This window comes from Amphiura filiformis, chromosome 11 (genome assembly GCF_039555335.1).
Source record: "Amphiura filiformis chromosome 11, Afil_fr2py, whole genome shotgun sequence".
Classification (NCBI taxonomy): domain Eukaryota; kingdom Metazoa; phylum Echinodermata; class Ophiuroidea; order Amphilepidida; family Amphiuridae; genus Amphiura; species Amphiura filiformis.
The window spans coordinates 9,880,683-9,902,738 of NC_092638.1; the positions used below are offsets into that span (position 1 = coordinate 9,880,683).

Sequence of the window (22,056 nt, forward strand, 5' to 3'; positions counted from 1 at the left end):
AACATTCTGTGCTAGATCTTTTGCCTTATACTGATGTGTGTAAAATAAAATTCTAGCTTGAAACCAAGTGTAATTGTTGTAATTTTCCTAAAGAGCATGTCACTTCTTCAAGCAAGTGAACAAGGAGATGAAGAAAGGTGCAAGGCATTGTTGCAGCAGGGAGCAGACGTGGGTGCAAGAGATATAGTGAGTATAGTGCATGAACAACTCGCAAAATTTAATACAAACTGTTCTATTGTTTTTTTACACATTGACGTTTTTAGGATAAGGTAGATGAGGCAACCATAGCATTTATTTTAAACAAATATAAGGGACTGGTCATGCTAGATCACTTGTCTTATTATTGTCCTATTTGGGTGCATTAAGAAATCATAATTGTTCTTGGCAACAGCAATGTTGGATGAAATCCGCCTTTTCCTGACATCTCTGACTAGGAAAACAATAAGTTGACCGTTTCTGGAAATCATAATAGGAGGTTGTGTTTATCATCTCCTGGAGACGTCAAAGCATGGTGTTAGTCAGAGAGCTGTCCACCCGTCTTTTGCATGGGCAAGGTCAAATGGGTGGAAAAATCATCACAACCATCCAGAAGATGGGCAGGAAAATTTAGTTTCAATTATTTTCACCTTTATTCATATCATTTTTATAATGATAATATTATATATCTATGAAAATACTATAACATTTAAAATACCTTGTATTATCCTTTAGTTGATAAGAATTCTGCAATCTCATTGGTCAAACACCTCTTGGATAAAAATTCGTATTACCTGTGTACTCCTCATTAATATACAGACAGGTAATATTTCCTGTATTAGCTGCGTAACATGGCTCGCGCGATATCCTAAACTGGCGCGCATACTTCACGCGCGGCATGATTGCATTGTTAAAAAGCAAGGAAGAAACTGGCCTACTTTTCAGTAAGATTATCAAACTAAATTCCTTTAGCAAAGTTTACGAACAAGTCGGAAGATATAAATAGAATTCATGTTAACTAACGGATAAAATTGTTATACCCTGTTTGTTCTCACAAAATACAGGAAAATATCTACGGTCTGGTACTGTATATTCCATTCAGCCCTCAGGTTCATGGAATACGGCACTGGGAGGGCTGAATGGTATACGGCACCAGACCGTGGATATTTTCCCATATTTTGTGAACAAACTGGGTAACTAATAGTATTGCGTTCTTAGTGCAATGACTTGTTCATGAACCCCTGGTTTGTTAGAATTTGGGGAGTATATGGTCAACAAGGTCAAGGGGTCATTGCAGGGGAATTGGTTTTCCAGATACATTAACACAATTATGTGCTATAGCAGCTTGCAAGAGATTTTATTCGCATGTAAGATGAATTAAAATGTTTTTTTTGTCTCGCCTGAACTTTGTTCAGGATGGGACTTAGTACTAAAAGTAGTCACTTTCTGTCTGTCCGTGCGTGGGGGTGTGTGTGTGGAGGGGGGTGTGGATGTATGTGTGTCCGTCCGGAGCTGTATCTGGGGAACCGTAAGACCTACGGTGATGCTACTTGGTGGGAGGAAGAGTATCCAAGTTTGCTCCGTAACCGTATGTTTTCGGTGAAAAATATGCAAATTAACATAGCTAATTTGCATAATTTATGCGAAAATCAGCGCAAATTGATAGCGGAGTTTGTGGACAAACTATCTCAAGATCCGTCGGGCGCATGGTAACGAAACCTGGTGACAGGAATGATACACACCTGCTGATCACCTGATTAGTTTTTCGGCGAAAGTATGCACATTTAGTTGTTAATTTGCATAATTTATGCGGAACGATTCTACAAATATGGTTGGAAATTAAATCTGAAGAAATCCGCCTTGTGGAGCTGTATCTGGGGGATCCGTAAGATCCCTAAGCCCTATGATGATGAAACGTGGTAGGGGGTAGTATGACCAGAGGATCTCAACCCGATTCGATTTTCAGCGCAAAATATGGTAATTAAGTACCTAATTTGCATAATTTATGCATAAAATGCAAAAACCTATTTTCTCGGAGACTTGGGGTCGAACGTTCTTCAAACTTGGTGGGTGGGTGCATCTTCACCCCAGACAGAACAAGTTTGTATTGGTTAGTGCGTCAAGGTCACCCGAGGTCATCCAGGGGTCATCTGAGGTCAAATGACTAAAAACTGTCGTATGGGCACGAAACTTCGTGGGTACGGTCAACATAACGTGGTAGGGGGTAGTATGACCAGAGGATGCACACTAGTACCCCCATGTGGCCCCTCCCACACACTCAAAGTTGAGGGGGGTGGGACAAAAATTTAATGAAATATTGTTTTTATATTGCGCATTACATATATCAATTTCGGTCATGTAGGCCAAGTCATTACGCCAAAAAAAGACTTTGAAGAATGTCTCTCATGTACAAAAGTATAGGAAACTGAACATTTAAAACCACCTTTTTAGGGTGAAGGAAGCATTTTTCAAAAAATGTCTAAAACAGGTTTTTATGTCAAAAATGGTCTATCATACAATGTAGTCTTCATGCACACTAGCACCCCCCCCCCATGTGGCCCCCTCCCACACACTCGAAGTTGAGGGGGGTCAAAAATTTAATAAAATATTGTTTTTATATTGCGCATTATGTATATCAATTTCGGTCATGTAGGCCAAGTTATTAGGCCAAAAAAAGACTTCGAAGAATGTCTCACATGTACAAAAGGATAGGAAACCGAACATTTAAAACCACCTTTTACTAAAAACTGTCGTATAGGCATGACACTAAGTGGTCACTATCAACATTAAGAGTCAAAAGGGCATTTCGGGGTCACCCAGGGGTCATCTGAGGTCAAATTACTAAAACTGTTGTATGGGCATGAAACTTGGTGGGTACAGTCAACATTTAGAGCCAGTTTTTGGAAGGTCATTTTGGGATCATCGAAGGTCATCCATGGGCATGACACCTGGTGGTTACAGTCAACATTTAAAGTCAAATTTTTGGAAGGTCATTTCAGGGACATTTGAGGTCATCTGTGGTCAAATTTCTAAAAACTGTCACAGGGGCATGAAACTTGGTGGGTACAGTCATCATTTAGAGCCAAATTTTTGGACAGTTATTGCAAGGTCATCTGAGGTCACTCAGAGGTCATCTGAAGTCAAATGACTAAAAACTGTTGTATGGGCATGACATGTACAGTCAACATTTAGAGCCCAATTTTTGGAAGGTCATTTTGGGGTCAGTAGGGGTCATCTGAGGTCAAATTAGTAAAAATTGTCGGATGGGCATGAGACTTGGTGGGTACAGTCACCATCAGCCAGGTAATTGTGCCCAGCCGAGACCCACCAAAATTTAGGGATCAAAGGTCAAATTCCAATATTGGTCCAATCAAGCTCAAATTGAACAGGCAAATTGCCATGGGTTGTTGCAGGTTCATTTACTTCTACCAAAAGTAATCGTAAAAGCAGGCGATCGCGAAAGCAGGCGAGACTCGTGGTTCGAGAACCGCCTTGTTTCTTTTTAAAGCAATAGTGGTGTATCATGTACATGTATTAGTTATGCATCAAATGGAGATAAAAATATTGGAGTTTAAATATGCAGACCTGCCCTGCCGAATTCCGAATTCTGGTATATTTCGAATCAAATTGCATCTGATCGATCTGGACACATGATCGATATTGGACCTCAAAAATCTTGGACGGGCAGTTTCTGAATCATGGCTAACAAAGTGATGTCACACACTAACCTGCCGACAATGGCTGCTGATTTCTAGCTTGCAAAATAAAAAGATTGCATAAACTGATAACGTCATTTTCATGTCTGGGTCATTCTTTGGTAAGGTGCATATTTGAAAGTTTGGAAAATTGACATTTCAAAATGATTTTTCTGTTAATTTTTTTACAGATTAAGAAAGAGATATGTCTCCAGTGTAGTAAAAAAGTGTTTGGCTAAATCGTTATTAGCAGCTTGATGTATTTTTTTGGCTTTTTCTGCAGCTAATGTAATCTCCGTCACCATTGTCATCTCCGTCGCAATTTTAACGAAGTTCAACTGATACCAAAATGTCGCACATTGAACATTTGTTTTTACCTACAGAGGAAGGAAGGAGTATAACCAAGATTATGCAACATATCATTACATTTTCATTTGACCAGTTTTAAGGTCAAAGCAGGGCATTATCTGTAGAGTGACAGAGATGATGTCAATGAATGGAAATTCTGCTGTATCATCTCCGTCACGTGACGGAAATGATTCTCTCATAGTAAAATCATCTCCGAACGTCATATCCGTCACAAAATTGTGACGGATATGACGTGATGGTATATTACGCAATGAACAAACTTACGACCCTAGTGGTAAAACTATAACATACACATGGTCAATAAAGGAGGTGAATAGAAATAAACGCACAACTGTTGTAATTTTGAAAAAAGTAAAATAAATAATGCGAACATTTTAGGTATCAGAAGCGTTCGGAGATGATGATTAATAAAGGTACCCACCCGTATGAGTGAAGAAATGGTTATAGTTTTGATGAATTTATTGCGCCAACATGAGGGAAAAATGTCTAAATGAATTTACTGCATATTGACTTGTGCTCTCTGGGTCAAATATATGACCTTACAAAATTAGTCTTTTTCTCCAGGAGCTTCTAAATTTTTGTGACGGTAGATGACGCAAACATCGGGACAGGAAATTTGAGACATAGGGTGAAATTAATTTTTACTCCTGGCTATGAAAGATGTGTTACAATAACTTTTTCTACAATATACAATAACTAACTTGTCATTCTGGGTGTTTTTTACGATGCTGAAGTTATCCACTAAAAGATATCAGCATCAAAAGTTTTGATGACTCCAATCGGGACATGGGGTTTTGGGGGTTGTGACACCCTGTATAAGCAATTTTCTCGAAAATAAGAACTTGTTTTAATATTTTGATGTTTTAAGGTATAAAAGGAACGTCAACACTAAACAACTGCAAAAAATAAAATTCAAAATCATGTTTCGTGGAAAACCTCGGACATCAAAAAAATTTTGATCCCCCTAAAAAAGGGTGGATTTTTATGGTCTAATTTTTTTTGATCCTCCCCCTTCATGTTCTAAAAAAGAAACCAAAACTATACATCATTAACAGTGGCATAGATTTCTTTTTGACATTGCGGTTGGAGAAAATTTATTAAATTCCAGTTAATCCAGCACCTTTTGCCTACAAAATAAGTTTATGGTACAAATGTGTGCGTAGCGCACAAAAATTTTGCCATATTGAAGCTATTGTATGCCAGATTCTTGCACTTAGAAGAATAATAGAAGGAATTCAGGACAAAAATCTCACTGCAGTAATGACATTTATTGATTTTAAGAAAGCATTCGATACAATACATAGAGGGAAAATGGTCAAAATACTCAAGGCATATGGACTACCTACCATAATTGTGAAAGCCATAGAAGACAACTACCAGAACACAAGAGCAAAAGTTGTGACTCCTGATGGAGAAACAGAGGAATTCAACATCCTTGCAGGATTTCTTCAAGGGGACACTCTTGCTCCTTATCTTTTTATAACTGTGTTAGACTATTGCATGAGATCTGTTATAGATGGTAGAGAAGAGAATCTAGGCTTTACAGCAAATCCCAGACGCAGTAGAAGAGTTGGACCGCTATGTGTTACTGATCGCTTGGACTTTGCTGACGATATAGCATTAATATCTGATACTGCCAGTCAAGCTCAGGAGCTACTGGAAAGGATAGAGAAAGCTGCTTTACGAGTAGGTCTGCACATGAATACCAAAAAGACTAAATGCATGGTATTCAATCAACAGACTGAAGTGGATGTAAGAACTGCAGATGGAACCAGTTTGGAAGTTGTAAAGACTTCAAATATCTTGGAGCTTGGATCAAAAGCAGCGAGCAGGACATCAAAACAAGGAAAGCACTGGCATGGAGGGCATGTAATAATAAGCTCACTAAAATCTGGAAATCCCATCTTCCAAGGCAGATTAAAGTCAAGCTATTCCAAGCAACAGTAGAAAGCATCCTGCTCTATAGTTCAGAAACATGGACAGTGACAACAAAGATCCGCAAGTTGTTGGATGGCTGTTACACCAGGCTACTTAGATCAGCTCTTGATATAAGCTGGACGACACATACCACAAATAAAGAACTGTATGGAGAACTCCCAAAGGTAACTGATAAAATCAGGAAAAGGAGACTACAATTTGCTGGTCACTGTTTAAGAAGTACAGGGCAGGTGGTGTCAGACCTAGTGTTGTGGAGACCCAGTCACGGCAAAAGAAGTGTGGGGCGGCCGAGCAAGACCTATGTAGATCTTCTGTGTGAGGACACTGAACAGGAACCAAACGAAATCCGGAGCTGCATGCAGGACAGACACATCTGGAGAGCCATCGTAGGAGTCCGACAGAAGTCGACCGAGTGAGTGAGTGAGTGAGTGAAGCTATTGTATAGACCATCCCCCATCAAAATATGGGGGGGGGATCTACCCCTATGGTCATTAACTCATCAGCTAAAAATACCGATTGGAGTTATTACTTATTGGAGTCATAGTGTTACACCCAAATTGTAAAGTGTGCACATTTTGTTGATTTCTAGCTTGAGATTACAAAATTGAATACTTAACATTCAAAATTTTGGAATGTACATGCCTTCTCATACATTTGACCCCGCAATTTTATCCTCAAATTATTTTGATCCCCCTATTAAGGACTGAATTTTTTTTTGATCCCCCCCTTTTAGGACAAAATTTTTTTTGATCCCTTCAATATTTTCCAACCCCCACCAAAGTATTTATGAACACTCCCTTATATCTTTTTTAATGTTCCCATTTTATACTCATGACTGAAGAAAAAAGAGTGTACTATTATTTCAATAAAAGCAAATATTTACACCAGGATTTCTTGTCGGGATTTCTTGTATTTCTTGTATTTATAGCAAACAGCACTTCACCTCGCCAGTTCATCAGGACATGATAAAGTATGTGAGATATTATTGAAGGCTGGAGCAGATGTAAATGCACAAAATAAGGTGAGTTTATATTTACAGAGGATATATATCTATCATTCATTGTTATTCATTGACAATTTAAAACGGGATTAAACGTACAAACCACTGATGAAATACACATGAGCCAATTATGTATATATCTTTTGTGTATAACTTTTGTGTCTAAAATTATTGAAAAAAATGTAGCATCTCGTCTGAACTATCACTTTGAAACGCACAACCTTCTGGAAAAGTACCAGTCCGCATACACAAAATTTCACAGAACTGAAACAGCACTTTTGAAGGTCCAAAATGATATCTTTTGTGAACTTGATAAAAAACATGCAGTGTTCTTAGTTCTGGATTTATCTGCGGCCTTTTTTTGACACCATTGATCGCAATATTCTTCTTTTGCATCTTGAATCCTTGGGTGTCAAAGGTCCACCCCTTCAATGGGTTTTGTTATATTTGTCATGCAGAAATCAATCTGTCAGCATTGGAAATACTCTGTCATCTGCGGTAGACCTACCATTTGGAGTACCACAAGACTCTGTGTTAGGCCCCATATTTTTCACAATATATGTGTCACCTTTTATTGAAATTGCTCGGCATCATAACTTTAAATGTTCATACTAATGCAGACAATACAGAGCTTAATCTTTTTTTGATGTAAATAAACCCAAAGATGAAGACTTAGCTCGTCACTCTTCAGCGTATTGAAAACTGTATTTCTGATATGCGTTCATGGATGACAAAAAATAAATTAAACTTAATGTGGGGCTGAAGAAGAAGCAATTTTGCCGCCCCTTCCTTAACAGCCCGAAAAGGTTGACCCAATTTTTGTCACGGTCGTTTGAAAAAGTGAAGAGCAAAAAAAAGAAGGATTTTAGGCGCTAGCGCCCTAAAAGCAACCTTTTTTCAAATTTTTTATGCTTTTTCAATTTTTGGCGCCCTTTTTCATTTGCTAATTCGTTTTGCCGCCCCTTCGTTTTTGCCGCCCTGTTTTTGCCGCCCTTTTCTTCCGCCGCCCTTCGTTTTTGCTGCCCCTACTTTGACCCCGGGGGGGGCTGGCGCCCCCAAAGCCCCCTTCCAAATACGCGCATGAATTCTCAAAGTAAGATTCAGCATAACAGTATTCAAATCGGATGTTCCATTATATCTTCTTCAACCAGTGTGTGGAATTTAGGAGTATGTTTTGATTCCACACTGTCAATGTTTGTCACTGAAGCAGTATTACCCTCAATAAAGAAAGAATAAATATATAATGGATAATCATATTAAAAAAGTGTGTCAATCTGCGTATTTTCAAATCTGGAACCTACGTAGTATTAGGAAACCTATGTCAAAGGATACTGCCGAAATACTTCTTCACGCCTTCATTACCTCGGGCTTAGACAACGGAAATGTTCTACTAAATGGAATTACTGAACAACAGCTTAGAAAACTTCAACAAATTTGATCATATCACCCATTATGAATCTGCACTGGCTTCCCGTACGTGAAAGAATTGAATTTAAAACTCTTCTTCTCACATAGAAAGGATTAAACAACATGACACCATGTTACATCACTTCTCGTTCCATACACACCTGCACGCACTCTAAGGTCATCAGACAAATGTTTATTAAAAATTCCACGATCTAATTATTCACTGGGAGACTGTGCTTTTTCTACTGTTGCACCAAAACTTTGGAACTCACTTAATCTGAGACAATCAATTTCTGTTGATGCAGTTCAAATCTGGACTCAAGACTTTATTAAATGCTGCATATGTCAAGTAATGTTTGATTTATCATGCTTATATACTGCTCTGCATTATACATGTATCATAAGGATTTTTTTTTGTGTTCATGTTGATCGTATTTTGTTTGAAATTGTATAGAGCTAACAATTTGGATAGTTGATTTGTTTTATTCAGCTACACTTTTTGTTAACTCTGTTTTCATGTATACATTTGTTCTTGCTTGTATCTGGTTTTTTTTCGCCTTGGATTAGATTTAATTTTCTAGATAAATGGCGCATTATAAATGCTTATTTATTATAAATTTATTATTATCTTTTTTTAAAGTTCCCATTTACACCTATGACCAAATTAAAAAGATGTGCTATTACTTTAATAAAAGCAAATATTTACACCAGGTGTTATGATTTCTTGTATTTATAGCTGGGGCAAACATCACTTCACCACGCCAGTGCATCAGGGCATGATAAGGTGTGTGAGATATTATTGAAGGCTGGAGTAGATTTACATGCAAAAACTTTCATGGTGAGTATTTACAGAGAATATATATTCATTGTTATTCATTGACAATTTATAACTGGATCAAACATACAAATGACTGATGAAATACACATGGACCAATTATGTATATCTTTTTTGAAGTTCCCATTTTACACGAATGACCAAAGAAAAAGGGTGTACTATTATTTCAATAAAAGCAAATATTCACACCAGGTGTCATGATTTCTTTTATTTATAGTGTGAGCAAACAGCACTTCACCTCGCCAGTAGATTTCGACATGATAAGGTGTGTGAGATATTATTGAAGGCTGGAGCAGATGTAGATGCAAAAGATACAGTGAGTATTTACAGCAGATAGATATCATTCATTGTTATTCATTGAAAATTTATAACTGGACCAAGCGTACAAACCACTGATGAAATACACATGGGCCAATTATGTATATCTTTTTTAAAGTTCCCATTTTACACCTATGACTGAAGAAAAAGGGTGTACTATTACCGTACTTCAATAAAAGCAAAAAATTCACACCAGGTGTTCATGATTTCTTGTATTTATAGGAAGGACAAACAGCACTTCACCTCGCCAGTATATCAGGACGTGATAAGGTGTGTGAGATATTATTGAAGGCTGGAGCAGATGTACATGCAAAAGATATGGTGAGTATTTACAGAGGATAGATATCATTCATTGTTATTCTTTGACAATTTATAACTGGACCAAGCGTACAAACCACTGATGAAATACACATGGGCCAATTATGTATATCTTTTTTGAAGTTCCCATTTTACACCTATGACTGAAGAAAAAGGGTGTACTATTACCATACTTCAATAAAAGCAAAAATTCACACCAGGTGTTCATGATTTCTTGTATTTATAGCTAGGACAAACAGCACTTCACCTCGCCAGTAGATTACGACATGATAAGTGTGTGAGATATTATTGAAGGCTGGAGCAGATGTAGATGCAAAAGTTACAGTGAGTATTTACAGCAGATAGATATCATTCATTGTTATTCATTGAAAATTTATAACTGGACCAAGCGTACAAACCACTGATGAAATACACATGGGCCAATTATGTATATCTTTTTTAAAGTTCCCATTTTACACCTATGACTGAAGAAAAAGGGTGTACTATTACCGTACTTCAATAAAAAGCAAAAATTCACACCAGGTGTTCATGATTTCTTGTATTTATAGGAAGGACAAACAGCACTTCACCTCGCCAGTATATCAGGACGTGATAAGGTGTGTGAGATATTATTGAAGGCTGGAGCAGATGTACATGCAAAAGATATGGTGAGTATTTACAGAGGATAGATATCATTCATTGTTATTCTTTGACAATTTATAACTGGACCAAGCGTACAAACCACTGATGAAATACACATGGGCCAATTATGTATATCTTTTTTGAAGTTCCCATTTTACACCTATGACTGAAGAAAAAGGGTGTACTATTACCATACTTCAATAAAAAGCAAAAATTCACACCAGGTGTTCATGATTTCTTGTATTTATAGCTAGGACAAACAGCACTTCACCTCGCCAGTAGATTACGACATGATAAGGTGTGTGAGATATTATTGAAGGCTGGAGCAGATGTAGATGCAAAAGTTACAGTGAGTATTTACAGCAGATAGATATCATTCATTGTTATTCATTGAAAATTTATAACTGGACCAAGCGTACAAACCACTGATGAAATACACATGGGCCAATTATGTATATCTTTTTTAAAGTTCCCATTTTACACCTATGACTGAAGAAAAAGGGTGTACTATTACCGTACTTCAAAAAAAAGCAAAAATTCACACCAGGTGTTCATGATTTCTTGTATTTATAGGAAGGAAAAAAAAACAGCACTTCACCTCGCCAGTATATCAGGACGTGATAAGGTGTGTGAGATATTATTGAAGGCTGGAGCAGATGTACATGCAAAAGATATGGTGAGTATTTACAGAGGATAGATATCATTCATTGTTATTCTTTGACAATTTATAACTGGACCAAGCGTACAAACCACTGATGAAATACACATGGGCCAATTATGTATATCTTTTTGAAGTTCCCATTTTACACCTATGACTGAAGAAAAAGGGTGTACTATTACCATACTTCAATAAAAAGCAAAAATTCACACCAGGTGTTCATGATTTCTTGTATTTATAGCAAGGACAAACAGCACTTCACCTCGCCAGTAGATTACGACATGATAAGGTGTGTGAGATATTATTGAAGGCTGGAGCAGATGTAGATGCAAAAGTTACAGTGAGTATTTACAGCAGATAGATATCATTCATTGTTATTCATTGAAAATTTATAACTGGACCAAGCGTACAAACCACTGATGAAATACACATGGGCCAATTATGTATATCTTTTTTAAAGTTCGCATTTTACACCTATGACTGAAGAAAAAGGGTGTACTATTACCGTACTTCAATAAAAAGCAAAAATTCACACCAGGTGTTCATGATTTCTTGTATTTATAGGAAGGACAAAAACAGCACTTCACCTCGCCAGTATATCAGGACGTGATAAGGTGTGTGAGATATTATTGAAGGCTGGAGCAGATGTACATGCAAAAGATATGGTGAGTATTTACAGAGGATAGATATCATTCATTGTTATTCTTTGACAATTTATAACTGGACCAAGCGTACAAACCACTGATGAAATACACATGGGCCAATTATGTATATCTTTTTTGAAGTTCCCATTTTACACCTATGACTGAAGAAAAAGGGTGTACTATTACCATACTTCAATAAAAAGCAAAAATTCACACCAGGTGTTCATGATTTCTTGTATTTATAGGAAGGACAAACAGCACTTCACCTCGCCAGTAGATTACGACATGATAAGGTGTGTGAGATATTATTGAAGGCTGGAGCAGATGTAGATGCAAAAGTTACAGTGAGTATTTACAGTGGATAGATATCATTCATTGTTATTCATTGAAAATTTATAACTGGATCAAGTGTACAAACCACTGATGAAATACACATGGGCCAATTATGTATATCTTTTTTAAAGTTCCCATTTTACACCTATGACTGAAGAAAAAGGGTGTACTATTACTGTACTTCAATAAAAAGCAAAAATTCACACCAGGTGTTCATGATTTCTTGTATTTATAGGAAGGACAAAAAACAGCACTTCACCTCGCCAGTATATCAGGACGTGATAAGGTGTGTGAGATATTATTGAAGGCTGGAGCAGATGTACATGCAAAAGATATGGTGAGTATTTACAGAGGATAGATATCATTCATTGTTATTCTTTGACAATTTATAACTGGACCAAGCGTACAAACCACTGATGAAATACACATGGGCCAATTATGTATATCTTTTTTGAAGTTCCCATTTTACACCTATGACTGAAGAAAAAGGGTGTACTATTACCATACTTCAATAAAAGCAAAAATTCACACCAGGTGTTCATGATTTCTTGTATTTATAGGAAGGACAAACAGCACTTCACCTCGCCAGTAGATTACGACATGATAAGGTGTGTGAGATATTATTGAAGGCTGGAGCAGATGTAGATGCAAAAGTTACAGTGAGTATTTACAGTGGATAGATATCATTCATTGTTATTCATTGAAAATTTATAACTGGATCAAGTGTACAAACCACTGATGAAATACACATGGGCCAATTATGTATGTCTTTTTTAAAGTTCCCATTTTACACCTATGACTGAAGAAAAAGGGTGTACTATTACCGTACTTCAATAAAAAGCAAAAATTCACACCAGGTGTTCATGATTTCTTGTATTTATAGGAAGGACAAAAAACAGCACTTCACCTCGCCAGTATATCAGGACGTGATAAGGTGTGTGAGATATTATTGAAGGCTGGAGCAGATGTACATGCAAAAGATATGGTGAGTATTTACAGAGGATAGATATCATTCATTGTTATTCTTTGACAATTTATAACTGGACCAAGCGTACAAACCACTGATGAAATACACATGGGCCAATTATGTATATCTTTTTGAAGTTCCCATTTTACACCTATGACTGAAGAAAAAGGTGTACTATTACCATACTTCAATAAAAAGCAAAAATTCACACCAGGTGTTCATGATTTCTTGTATTTATAGGAAGGACAAACAGCACTTCACCTCGCCAGTAGATTACGACATGATAAGGTGTGTGAGATATTATTGAAGGCTGGAGCAGATGTAGATGCAAAAGATACAGTGAGTATTTACAGCAGATAGATATCATTCATTGTTATTCATTGAAAATTTATAACTGGACCAAGCGTACAAACCACTGATGAAATACACATGGGCCAATTATGTATATCTTTTTTAAAGTTCCCATTTTACACCTATGACTGAAGAAAAAGGGTGTACTATTACCGTACTTCAATAAAAAGCAAAAATTCACACCAGGTGTTCTTGATTTCTTGTATTTATAGTGGGAGCAAACAGCACTTCATATTGCCAGTATATCAGGACATGATAAAGTGTGTGAGATATTATTGAAGGCTTTGGGCCAATTATGTCATGATTTCTTGTATTTATTGTGGGTGCAAACAGCACTTCACCTCGCCAGTAGATTACGACATGATAAGGTGTGTGAGATATTATTGAAGGCTGGAGCAGATGTAGATGCAAAAGATACTTTATTTATTTATTTATTTGAACTTTCTTTACCCAGGGTAGCTCCTTCAATGTCAAACACTGATTTCCAAGGAGGCCCTCCATTTACATGTGAACAAGAAGCATATAATATATAACAGTAATAAATCAGAAAATACAAATAGTAATTATAAATGGTACATGTACATGAAATTGTGAACAGATGGGAAAACATATAAAAATTCAGCTGAAAAAACAGATTACACAGGTTTTATCAAAAATATCTGCTTAAATTGAGCAATACTCATTGACTTAAAATTACATCTACTATCAGATGGAAGGTTATTCCACAATTTAGCAGCATGTGAATGAAAGGTTCTTTTACCTGCATTAATGTTCCATGGTGGTTCATAAAGAGCAAAGTTGGTTTGACTCCTGGTTCCTTTAGAGTGTGTATCATGCATAAAAGTGAACTGAGAGGAAAGGTAACCAGGAGCCATTCCTTTCAAGCATTTGAAGGTAAGTGTTGCTAAATAGTTGAACCACCTGTCATTTAATTTATTCCAATGAAGAGTACTCATCATGTCATCAATTGGTGTTCTGATATCAGTAGAAAGAATAATACGAGCAAGTCTATTATGAAGAACTTGGAGGGAGTTGGAGAGCTCAACAGAACAGTTAGTCCAAACAGTATTACAATAATCAAAATTAGGCATAACAATTGCATTAGCAAGCATGATGAGGGTATCTTTTGAAATATAAGGTTTGACACGTTTAATAACACCACATCGCTTTGAAATACGGGAAGACATTGTATTAATATGATCAGACCAGGTCATGTTAGGATCAAATGTAACACCAAGGTACTTAAATACATCAACACGCTCAATAGTATCATTATTGTAACATAAACTAACATCTGTAAAGTTTTTTAAAACCCTGCTAGTGCCGAACACCATGAACTTAGTTTTTTGAATGTTTAATGTAAGATTATTGTTCTTGAACCAGTCAGCAATTTGAGATAAATTACATTGAAGCTTTGATTGAAGAGTAGAAGAGTCATTAGCAGTACATAGTAATGTGGTGTCATCGGCATACATAGTACATTTACAATCAACACTATTAGAAAGACTATTTACCAATATTATAAAAAGAAGTGGGCCTAAAATAGAGCCTTGAGGAATGCCAATATTAATGTTTTTAAAATCAGAAAGTGTGGCATTAATATTAACAGCTTGAGCTCTATTATCAAGATAAGATTCAAACCACGTAAGTGTTGTACCTTTAATACCATAGTTGCTCAGTTTTTCAATTAAAAGAGAATGGTTAACACAGTCAAAGGCCTTTTTGAGATCAAGAAATATTGCACCGGTGGCTTGTCCATTATCCATGTTTTTCAAGATAAAATCTTGAACATCATTCAGGGTAGTTGCTGTTGAATGATTGCTTCGGAAGCCAGATTGGTTCTCTGACAGAATACCCATAGAAGTTAAATAAGAATATAATTGATTATGTACAGCTCTTTCAATAATTTTGGAAATGAGGGGTAGGACCGAAATAGGCCTGTAATTTCCAACATCCAATTTGTCACCTGCCTTAAAAATTTGGGTGACTTTAGCAGGGATGCCAGTCTTCCGGATATTTCCGGAAATCCGGACCGCGCGTATTTTTTTACAAAATTTCCGGCCGCAAAAAAAATCTCCGGTTGGAAGGAAAAAAAAATACCGTCGTGTCCGCCCGGCTCTGAAAGAAATAAAATAAAATATACTGCCCTCTTTTGTCAAGTATTTGTCAACTAATCACTCTCATGCTCAAAAGCACGTGTCCGTATGCATGGTACAATACGCAGTGTTTGTAGCTGTACACCTCTAGGGATGAGACGGAAACACGAAAAATGTGACTTGTTGTGGCTGCAAATTCGGAAGCCTTGATCGTATGAACGTGCGTTTTGTTTTGACAATAAAATATTAATAAACTTTAAACTTTAAACTTGCGTGTGTGGTATTGAATTACGGGCCGAATTACGATCGGATTTGCTCTTTATCTTGCGATCAATCTTCACAATGGAAGTGGATAGGAAAGCAGATATAATGACGATCGATGCTGGAGTTAAAAATCGGTTTAAATGGCAATGGCTGGAACAGAAGGATGATGCAGGACGGTTTTGTCGGATTACATACGGAAAGTAGATGTTGCAGGGAAGTATAAATGTACTTACTGTCAGGGTATATATTCGTACGCTAGCAGTGGAAATAAGGCGATTTTAAGACATGCTAACTCAGGTGGTCATAAAGAAAAACGCGAGCTTATAAACTCAAACCAAAGTTTGCCAACTATGTTCCGAGTATCGGAAGCTGTTGTGAGAGGAGATGCAGATAGAGAGGAAGCAGGGCCTAGTTGTACATTACCATATGGGGCAGCTGAAAATATTCATGATTTGGCTAGTTGTAGTGGAAGAAAAACATTCCACTTCCCAATGTCAGCCTTGCTGACCGCAAGTCTAATTCTGAAGCCCTGCTTGTGTCTTTCTTAGTGGAGAACAACTTGCCATTCACAATGGGAAGCAAGATAGTTGACATTGCTAAGGAACTTGGAAATGATCCATCTGTTTTAAAAGACTTGTCACTACATCGAACCGCATGTCAGTACAAGCTTGTAGATGGGCTCGCTGTCATTACACATAAGCGGATTGTTAATGATTTGCAAAAGCACCGCTTTTCAATTAACTTAGATGAATGCACAGCTAAACATAACAAACGTGTGTTAAGTGTCCTGGTATCATATTTTTCCACGGATCTCGGTATGAGTATTGTCCATCATTATGTCTCGTTACAACTTAACACAGTTAATGCTACAACAGTTTTCCAGGCAGTTAAGAAAGCATTTGATGATGATGGTATTCCTCTCGACAATTTAGTGTCATCGTTAAGCGATTCGGCTGCATACATGCGCGGGAAAATTTCCGGATTTGAACAAAGGTTACGTGAAGTAGCCCTAACTTGTTGGACATCGATGGTGATATCTGCCACCATGTTCATAACAGTGTGAAAAAATACTGTGACCACTTTGGCATGCATGTTGAGTATTTTACAGATGATCTATTCCATGATTTTCACTACAGTCCAGATTTGAAAGAACACTTACAAGACATTTGCTCTTATTTGAGTATTCCATGTAAATGTCCAACAGAGAGGGTGGCACACCGGTGGTTATCAGCGTATGACGTCACAGCCAGAGCAGTTGAAATGATGGATGCATACACAGTTTTTTACTCTGTTTGGGTTACCACTGACAAAAGGAAGGAATGTGGAATTGTGGTGGATAACATTATCAAAGAACATAAGGCATCTAAGAAAGACATCGAAACTATCCTGGTAAAATTAAAGTCAAAAAATCTGACAACACCAGGACTGAAACGTAAACAACGAATCGTGGCAAAAGTCTTCGACCAGAGGCAAAAGACATTAGCCTACATGCACTTGTACTGCAGTGTGTTACCTTACTTCAAGGATTTTGTGTTGACTTTTCAAAAAAAGGAACCCCTTGTACACAAGGCTCATGATGAAATTACAGAACTATTCAGGAAATTCTTGGCATGTTTCATTAAACATGAAACCCTAAAAGGACTTACAGCCAAGCAACTAGCAGCATTGGAGATAACCAAAGACAACATTCTCAAGCGTTCAGCATTGTATGTAGGTGCAGCATGTGAAGCTATCCTGTTGAAAATGAAGCCAACTGATATGCTAGATTTCTTGACGACTGTCAGAGAAGCTTACAAAGTCACAGCACTTTACATGCAAAAAGAAGCTGCCCTGAACAATCAAATACTGAAGTTACTCTCAGCCATTGACCCCAAAGCCCAGGGTCATTCAGTGACACACAGCTATCTAAAACAACTACCAGAAGCAATGAAAGTACATTTGTCTAGCGCAGAGAAGGATGCTTATGTCAAGGACATATCATCACTACAATTGGATGAGCATCTACCATCTGCAGAGGGAAGAGTTGACAAATGGTGGAGTGAAGTATTTCCAAAGTATCCAGCTCTGAAGATGGTAATAGGTGCTGCATTAAGTATTTTTACCGGCCCAAGGATCGAACAATCCTTCTCCATGATGAACAATGTTATCAATAAAACAACCAACAGACTGGAAGTTGAAACCTTTAATGGAATTCAAACTGTGAAATTTGACTTGATGACTACTGGTGAAACTTCAGTGCAGAGATACGGTCGTAAGGAAAGGCTGACTTCACCAGTTGATCAATCAGTGGTGTACCATTTAAGGACAGCTCACAGTCGGCATAGAAAGCGGCAGGCGACTCCTACAAGCACAGTAGTTCCTGCAAAAAAACACAAGACCCAAGCTACCCGGAAAAGCACAGTAGTTCCTGCAAAAAAACACAAGACCCAAGCTACCAGGAAAAGCACAGTAGTTCCTGCAAAAAACACAAGACCCAAGCTACCAGGAAAAGCACAGTAGTTCCTGCAAAAAACACAAGACCAAGCTACCAGGAAAAGCACAGTAGTTCCTGCAAAAAAACACAAGATCCAAGCTACCAGGAAACCATAAGTAAGTTGTAATTTTAGCTGTATAGGCCTATTTGTAAATCATTTGCTTTAATTTTTAATCTGTTGACATGTAACTTCCCCTAAAAATAGCCTCCCTGTGGTGTAAAATGTGCAGAAACTGTCTGGCTTCAGGGGGCTTCGCCCCCTCGACCCCCACCGGGGCATTGCCCCTGGACCCCACCAGGGGCCCTTAAGCGGGCCCCTGGACCCCACGCCGTGAGGGGCGAGAGCTCCGCTCGCTCCGCTTCGCCTTTAGTATTTTATGAAATATTATTTTCCTTCCCAACTTCAGGAGGCAACTGGCATCCCTGCTTTAGCCAACTTCCAGTCTATTGGATAAAACTGATGTATTTAAAGATTACAAATATATGCTATAGAATGACAAACATAAGGTGCAGCTAGCTTCAACAACTTGACACTAAAATCATCCATACCAGGTGACTTATTGTTTGGAATATCACAAATATGCTTATATACAAATTCTGGGGTGATATAACTAAATTTAAAAGTACTACTACATGTATTAAAACGGGTGGTATTAACATTTACATCATCAAAATCTTTAGCAAGTGTAGCCCCTATTGAGGTAAAATAATCATTGAATACATTGGCAGTTTCTTTAAGAGAAGATGTCAACCCACTATCAGTGTCACTCTTCACAGTTGTGATTGTTGAAGAAGATTTTGAAGGCAATAATTTCTTAATTGTAGACCAGAGTTTTTTAGAGTTACCTACATTACTACTGATGGAATCAGTATAAAATTTCTTTTTAAGAGTGTAACGCAAGTTATTTGCTTTATTACGATATATTTTTGCCATTTGCCAATCGTGAAAATCATTTGTCTTATGAGCTTTACCATAATAGTAATCGCGATCTTTACAAACAGAGAAAAATTCAGTGGTGATCCATTCAGGTTGAGAACCTTTTGTGCGTTTCTCTCGTATAGGTGCATGGACATTACAAGCATCATTAAACATTGATTTCCACGTGTCTAAGGCTATATTTATATCATTAATACTTTGTACACAGTTCCAATTAGTCTTACTGATTGTATTCACAAACTCTTGCTCATTAAAATTCCTATAGGATCTGCTTTTAGTAACCTTAGGAGCAGACTTAATTTGTTTCATTTTGCATACAACATAAATAAGATTGTGGTCACTGAGACCCAGACTATGAACACCAGAAGCAATAATTGTTTCTGGTCTTGTTACAAAAGCAAGATCTATAGTTGTTTTACTCTTCTCCGTAATTCGAGTGTAATCCTTAATTAGTTGTGTAAATTGTGAGTGATTTGCTAATTTAGTAACTTTCCTAGATTCAGTACCAGGCTTAGATACATCAAGATTAAAATCACCTAAGACAATTACATTATCATACATAGAAACACAATTTGAAACATAGCATCAATCTTATCAGTGTATTCAGCTTTAGCATCTGGAACACGATAAACAGTACCAACTAAGATGGGTTTGCTGTGAGGAAGACAAATTTCAACCCAAAGTGCTTCAACATCATTGATAAGAAGATTGCTTTTTTCGACAAAGGTTAAATTATCCTTAATGTAAATTACATTGCCACCATGGTTTTCATTTTTTCTGTCTATTCTACACAAATTATAACCATCAATTTAAATTTCAGAATTATCAATACCACTTGTGAGCCAAGTTTCATTGAGTGACAAAAAATCAATATTGTTATCATGAAGAAGAATGTCAATATACTGAACTTTGTTTTTTAAACTCTGAACATTAAGGTGAGCTATTTTTAGGCCTTTGCCAAGAACACATTTGAGATCAATAAAAGGTTCTTTACTATAAGGAAGTTCATTCCAACAAGTTCTATAAAAGCAAGAAGTACACCAGTAAGAACCATTGTCATTATAATCAGTGACACAGCTTGTATGAAACATCAATGAACATTGAATGCAGGAAATGGTTTGATGAGAGTTGGCTTAACAAGAAAACAAAAGAGCTCGGAAACCGTCTCAAAACTTTCTGAACTTCAGTCAACACATCTTGGACTAAAAAATCCTTCTGTTAAATCAGATAACCAGGATAAGGAATCACCTGTCATTGTGAAATATGTTCATGAACCTGGTATCCAGGTTGGAAATTTAAATGAACTTGTGCTAGTTAACACACCTGTAATTCCTGAGGAAGTCAAGGAAATTCCAACTTCTGTGAAATACCCAGGGTCCCAGCATAAACAATCTGATTCGGGAAATGAACTGGACAATCCAGATTGTGAAGTTCCAGCAGATAATAGTGTGCATGGAGATAATGACTCGGAGTTGGATAACCCAGCTGAAGTTCCACACCCAGTTGACAAACTAGTTGTGGAAACCCCCGAACTAGCCACAGACGGTGTAAATGCAGAAACCGGAGACCCGGCTGAAGCAAAATGTGCTAATTGTCTCAGACCAGATTCTAAGATTCTTGGAGGACTTTATTTAGATTGCGACGACTGTGACACTTTGTACTGCAGCATGGAATGCCGGCATGAAAATTTTCCTGTTCACCGCCCTGTTTGTGGTGATTGTTCAACAGGTGTGATGTTCGAAGTTTTCTTTGATGTTGAAGGCTTTGGTAATTTAACTTCAGTAGTTGCTGGCTGTGTGCTAACTGGAGTCTCACCTGCTGGTTTGGAGCATTTAGGAGTAGGGTTGGAGCACTTTGGAGTAGGTTTAGAGCACTTTGGTGTAGATTTCCAAGGAAGAGGGATAGGTGGCATGTCATCTTCTGCATCAGGAATATCCTCCACTTCCAAAACACTAAATGAATTACTTGTAGGAATGGTGGGGACATCAACACAGTCAATTGCATTAGGTTCTTGGATATCATTTGTTGTCACAACAGAAGATGTGTCTGTACTAGTGCTAGAACTACAGGCCATATGCTGAGATGTTGAGTTGGTGCTAGATGTAGGCCTACATATACATGGGCATGAGCAAGAGTCACTGGCTGAGCCATCAGTTTGAGAAGAATTGTCACATAGTGATGAGTTAGTTGTCTGAGAACCTGATGTGACAACATCAGGGGTGAAGTCTATGGACTGGCAAGATGCATTTGCTTGAAATTGATGAGATATTGATGCTGGTTCTGGCGTAGAAGTACACATAGCTGAATGCTCAGAGGGTTTCAAAGATAAGTTCAATTTGCGGATTTCTTTTTCAATATCATACAGGTCTCTGGATATCCAAATGTAATGCAGTGATCCCTGAACAGAAAGGTTATGGGTAGAAGAGTAACAAGTGATGGTTACTCTCTCCATGATGTTTTCTTCATTAGCGATCATAGTTCTGTATATTTGTCCATGGCGACCCTTGTCTTCTGGTGCACCATATCTGTTATCTAGTTCTTGTATGAAGCAGTCATAAACATCTGGATTCACAGCCACAGTGGTTGACAAAGATTTTGGCTGAATTATAAATAGAGAATCTGCAAATATATCAGGGTTGGCAAAACCATGGAAAGAAAAATCAGCCATAGTAGAATCCAAGTCCAATGTACAAGTGAGTATTTACAGCGGATAGATATCATTCATTGTTATTCATTGAAAATTTATAACTGGACCAAGCGTACAAACCACTGATGAAATACACATGGGCCAATTATGTATATCTTTTTTAAAGTTCCCATTTTACACCTATGACTGAAGAAAAAGGGTGTACTATT

The 22,056-nt window shown here is 37.4% G+C and overlaps 2 protein-coding genes and 1 long non-coding RNA gene across 3 annotated transcripts in view; all 3 read left to right on the forward strand.

Moving 5' to 3' along the window:
- The first annotated feature begins 87 nt into the window (after nucleotides 1–87).
- On the forward strand, nucleotides 88–10,148 carry LOC140163461 (uncharacterized). Its single transcript, XM_072186776.1, has 6 exons — nucleotides 88–186; nucleotides 6,907–6,999; nucleotides 9,122–9,223; nucleotides 9,438–9,536; nucleotides 9,761–9,859; nucleotides 10,083–10,148. Exons 1-6 carry the CDS (start codon nucleotides 97–99, stop codon nucleotides 10,146–10,148), a joined length of 549 nt encoding a protein of 182 aa, XP_072042877.1. The 5' UTR covers nucleotides 88–96.
- Nucleotides 10,149–10,410: 262 nt separating this feature from the next.
- Nucleotides 10,411–11,470, forward strand: LOC140163924 (uncharacterized). The gene is made up of 4 exons (XR_011860432.1): nucleotides 10,411–10,503; nucleotides 10,728–10,826; nucleotides 11,051–11,153; nucleotides 11,377–11,470. It is a non-coding gene; the product is annotated as an uncharacterized lncRNA (long non-coding RNA).
- Nucleotides 11,471–11,712: 242 nt separating this feature from the next.
- Nucleotides 11,713–22,056, forward strand: part of LOC140164333 (uncharacterized) — a 65,779-nt gene continuing 55,435 nt past the window's right edge. Inside the window, exons 1-6 of the mRNA XM_072187609.1 lie at nucleotides 11,713–11,800; nucleotides 12,025–12,123; nucleotides 12,348–12,449; nucleotides 12,673–12,771; nucleotides 12,996–13,097; nucleotides 13,320–13,418. Of these exons, the coding sequence (XP_072043710.1) occupies nucleotides 11,798–11,800; nucleotides 12,025–12,123; nucleotides 12,348–12,449; nucleotides 12,673–12,771; nucleotides 12,996–13,097; nucleotides 13,320–13,418 (504 nt within the window). The 5' untranslated portion in view covers nucleotides 11,713–11,797. The remainder of the gene's footprint in view (nucleotides 11,801–12,024; nucleotides 12,124–12,347; nucleotides 12,450–12,672; nucleotides 12,772–12,995; nucleotides 13,098–13,319; nucleotides 13,419–22,056) is intronic.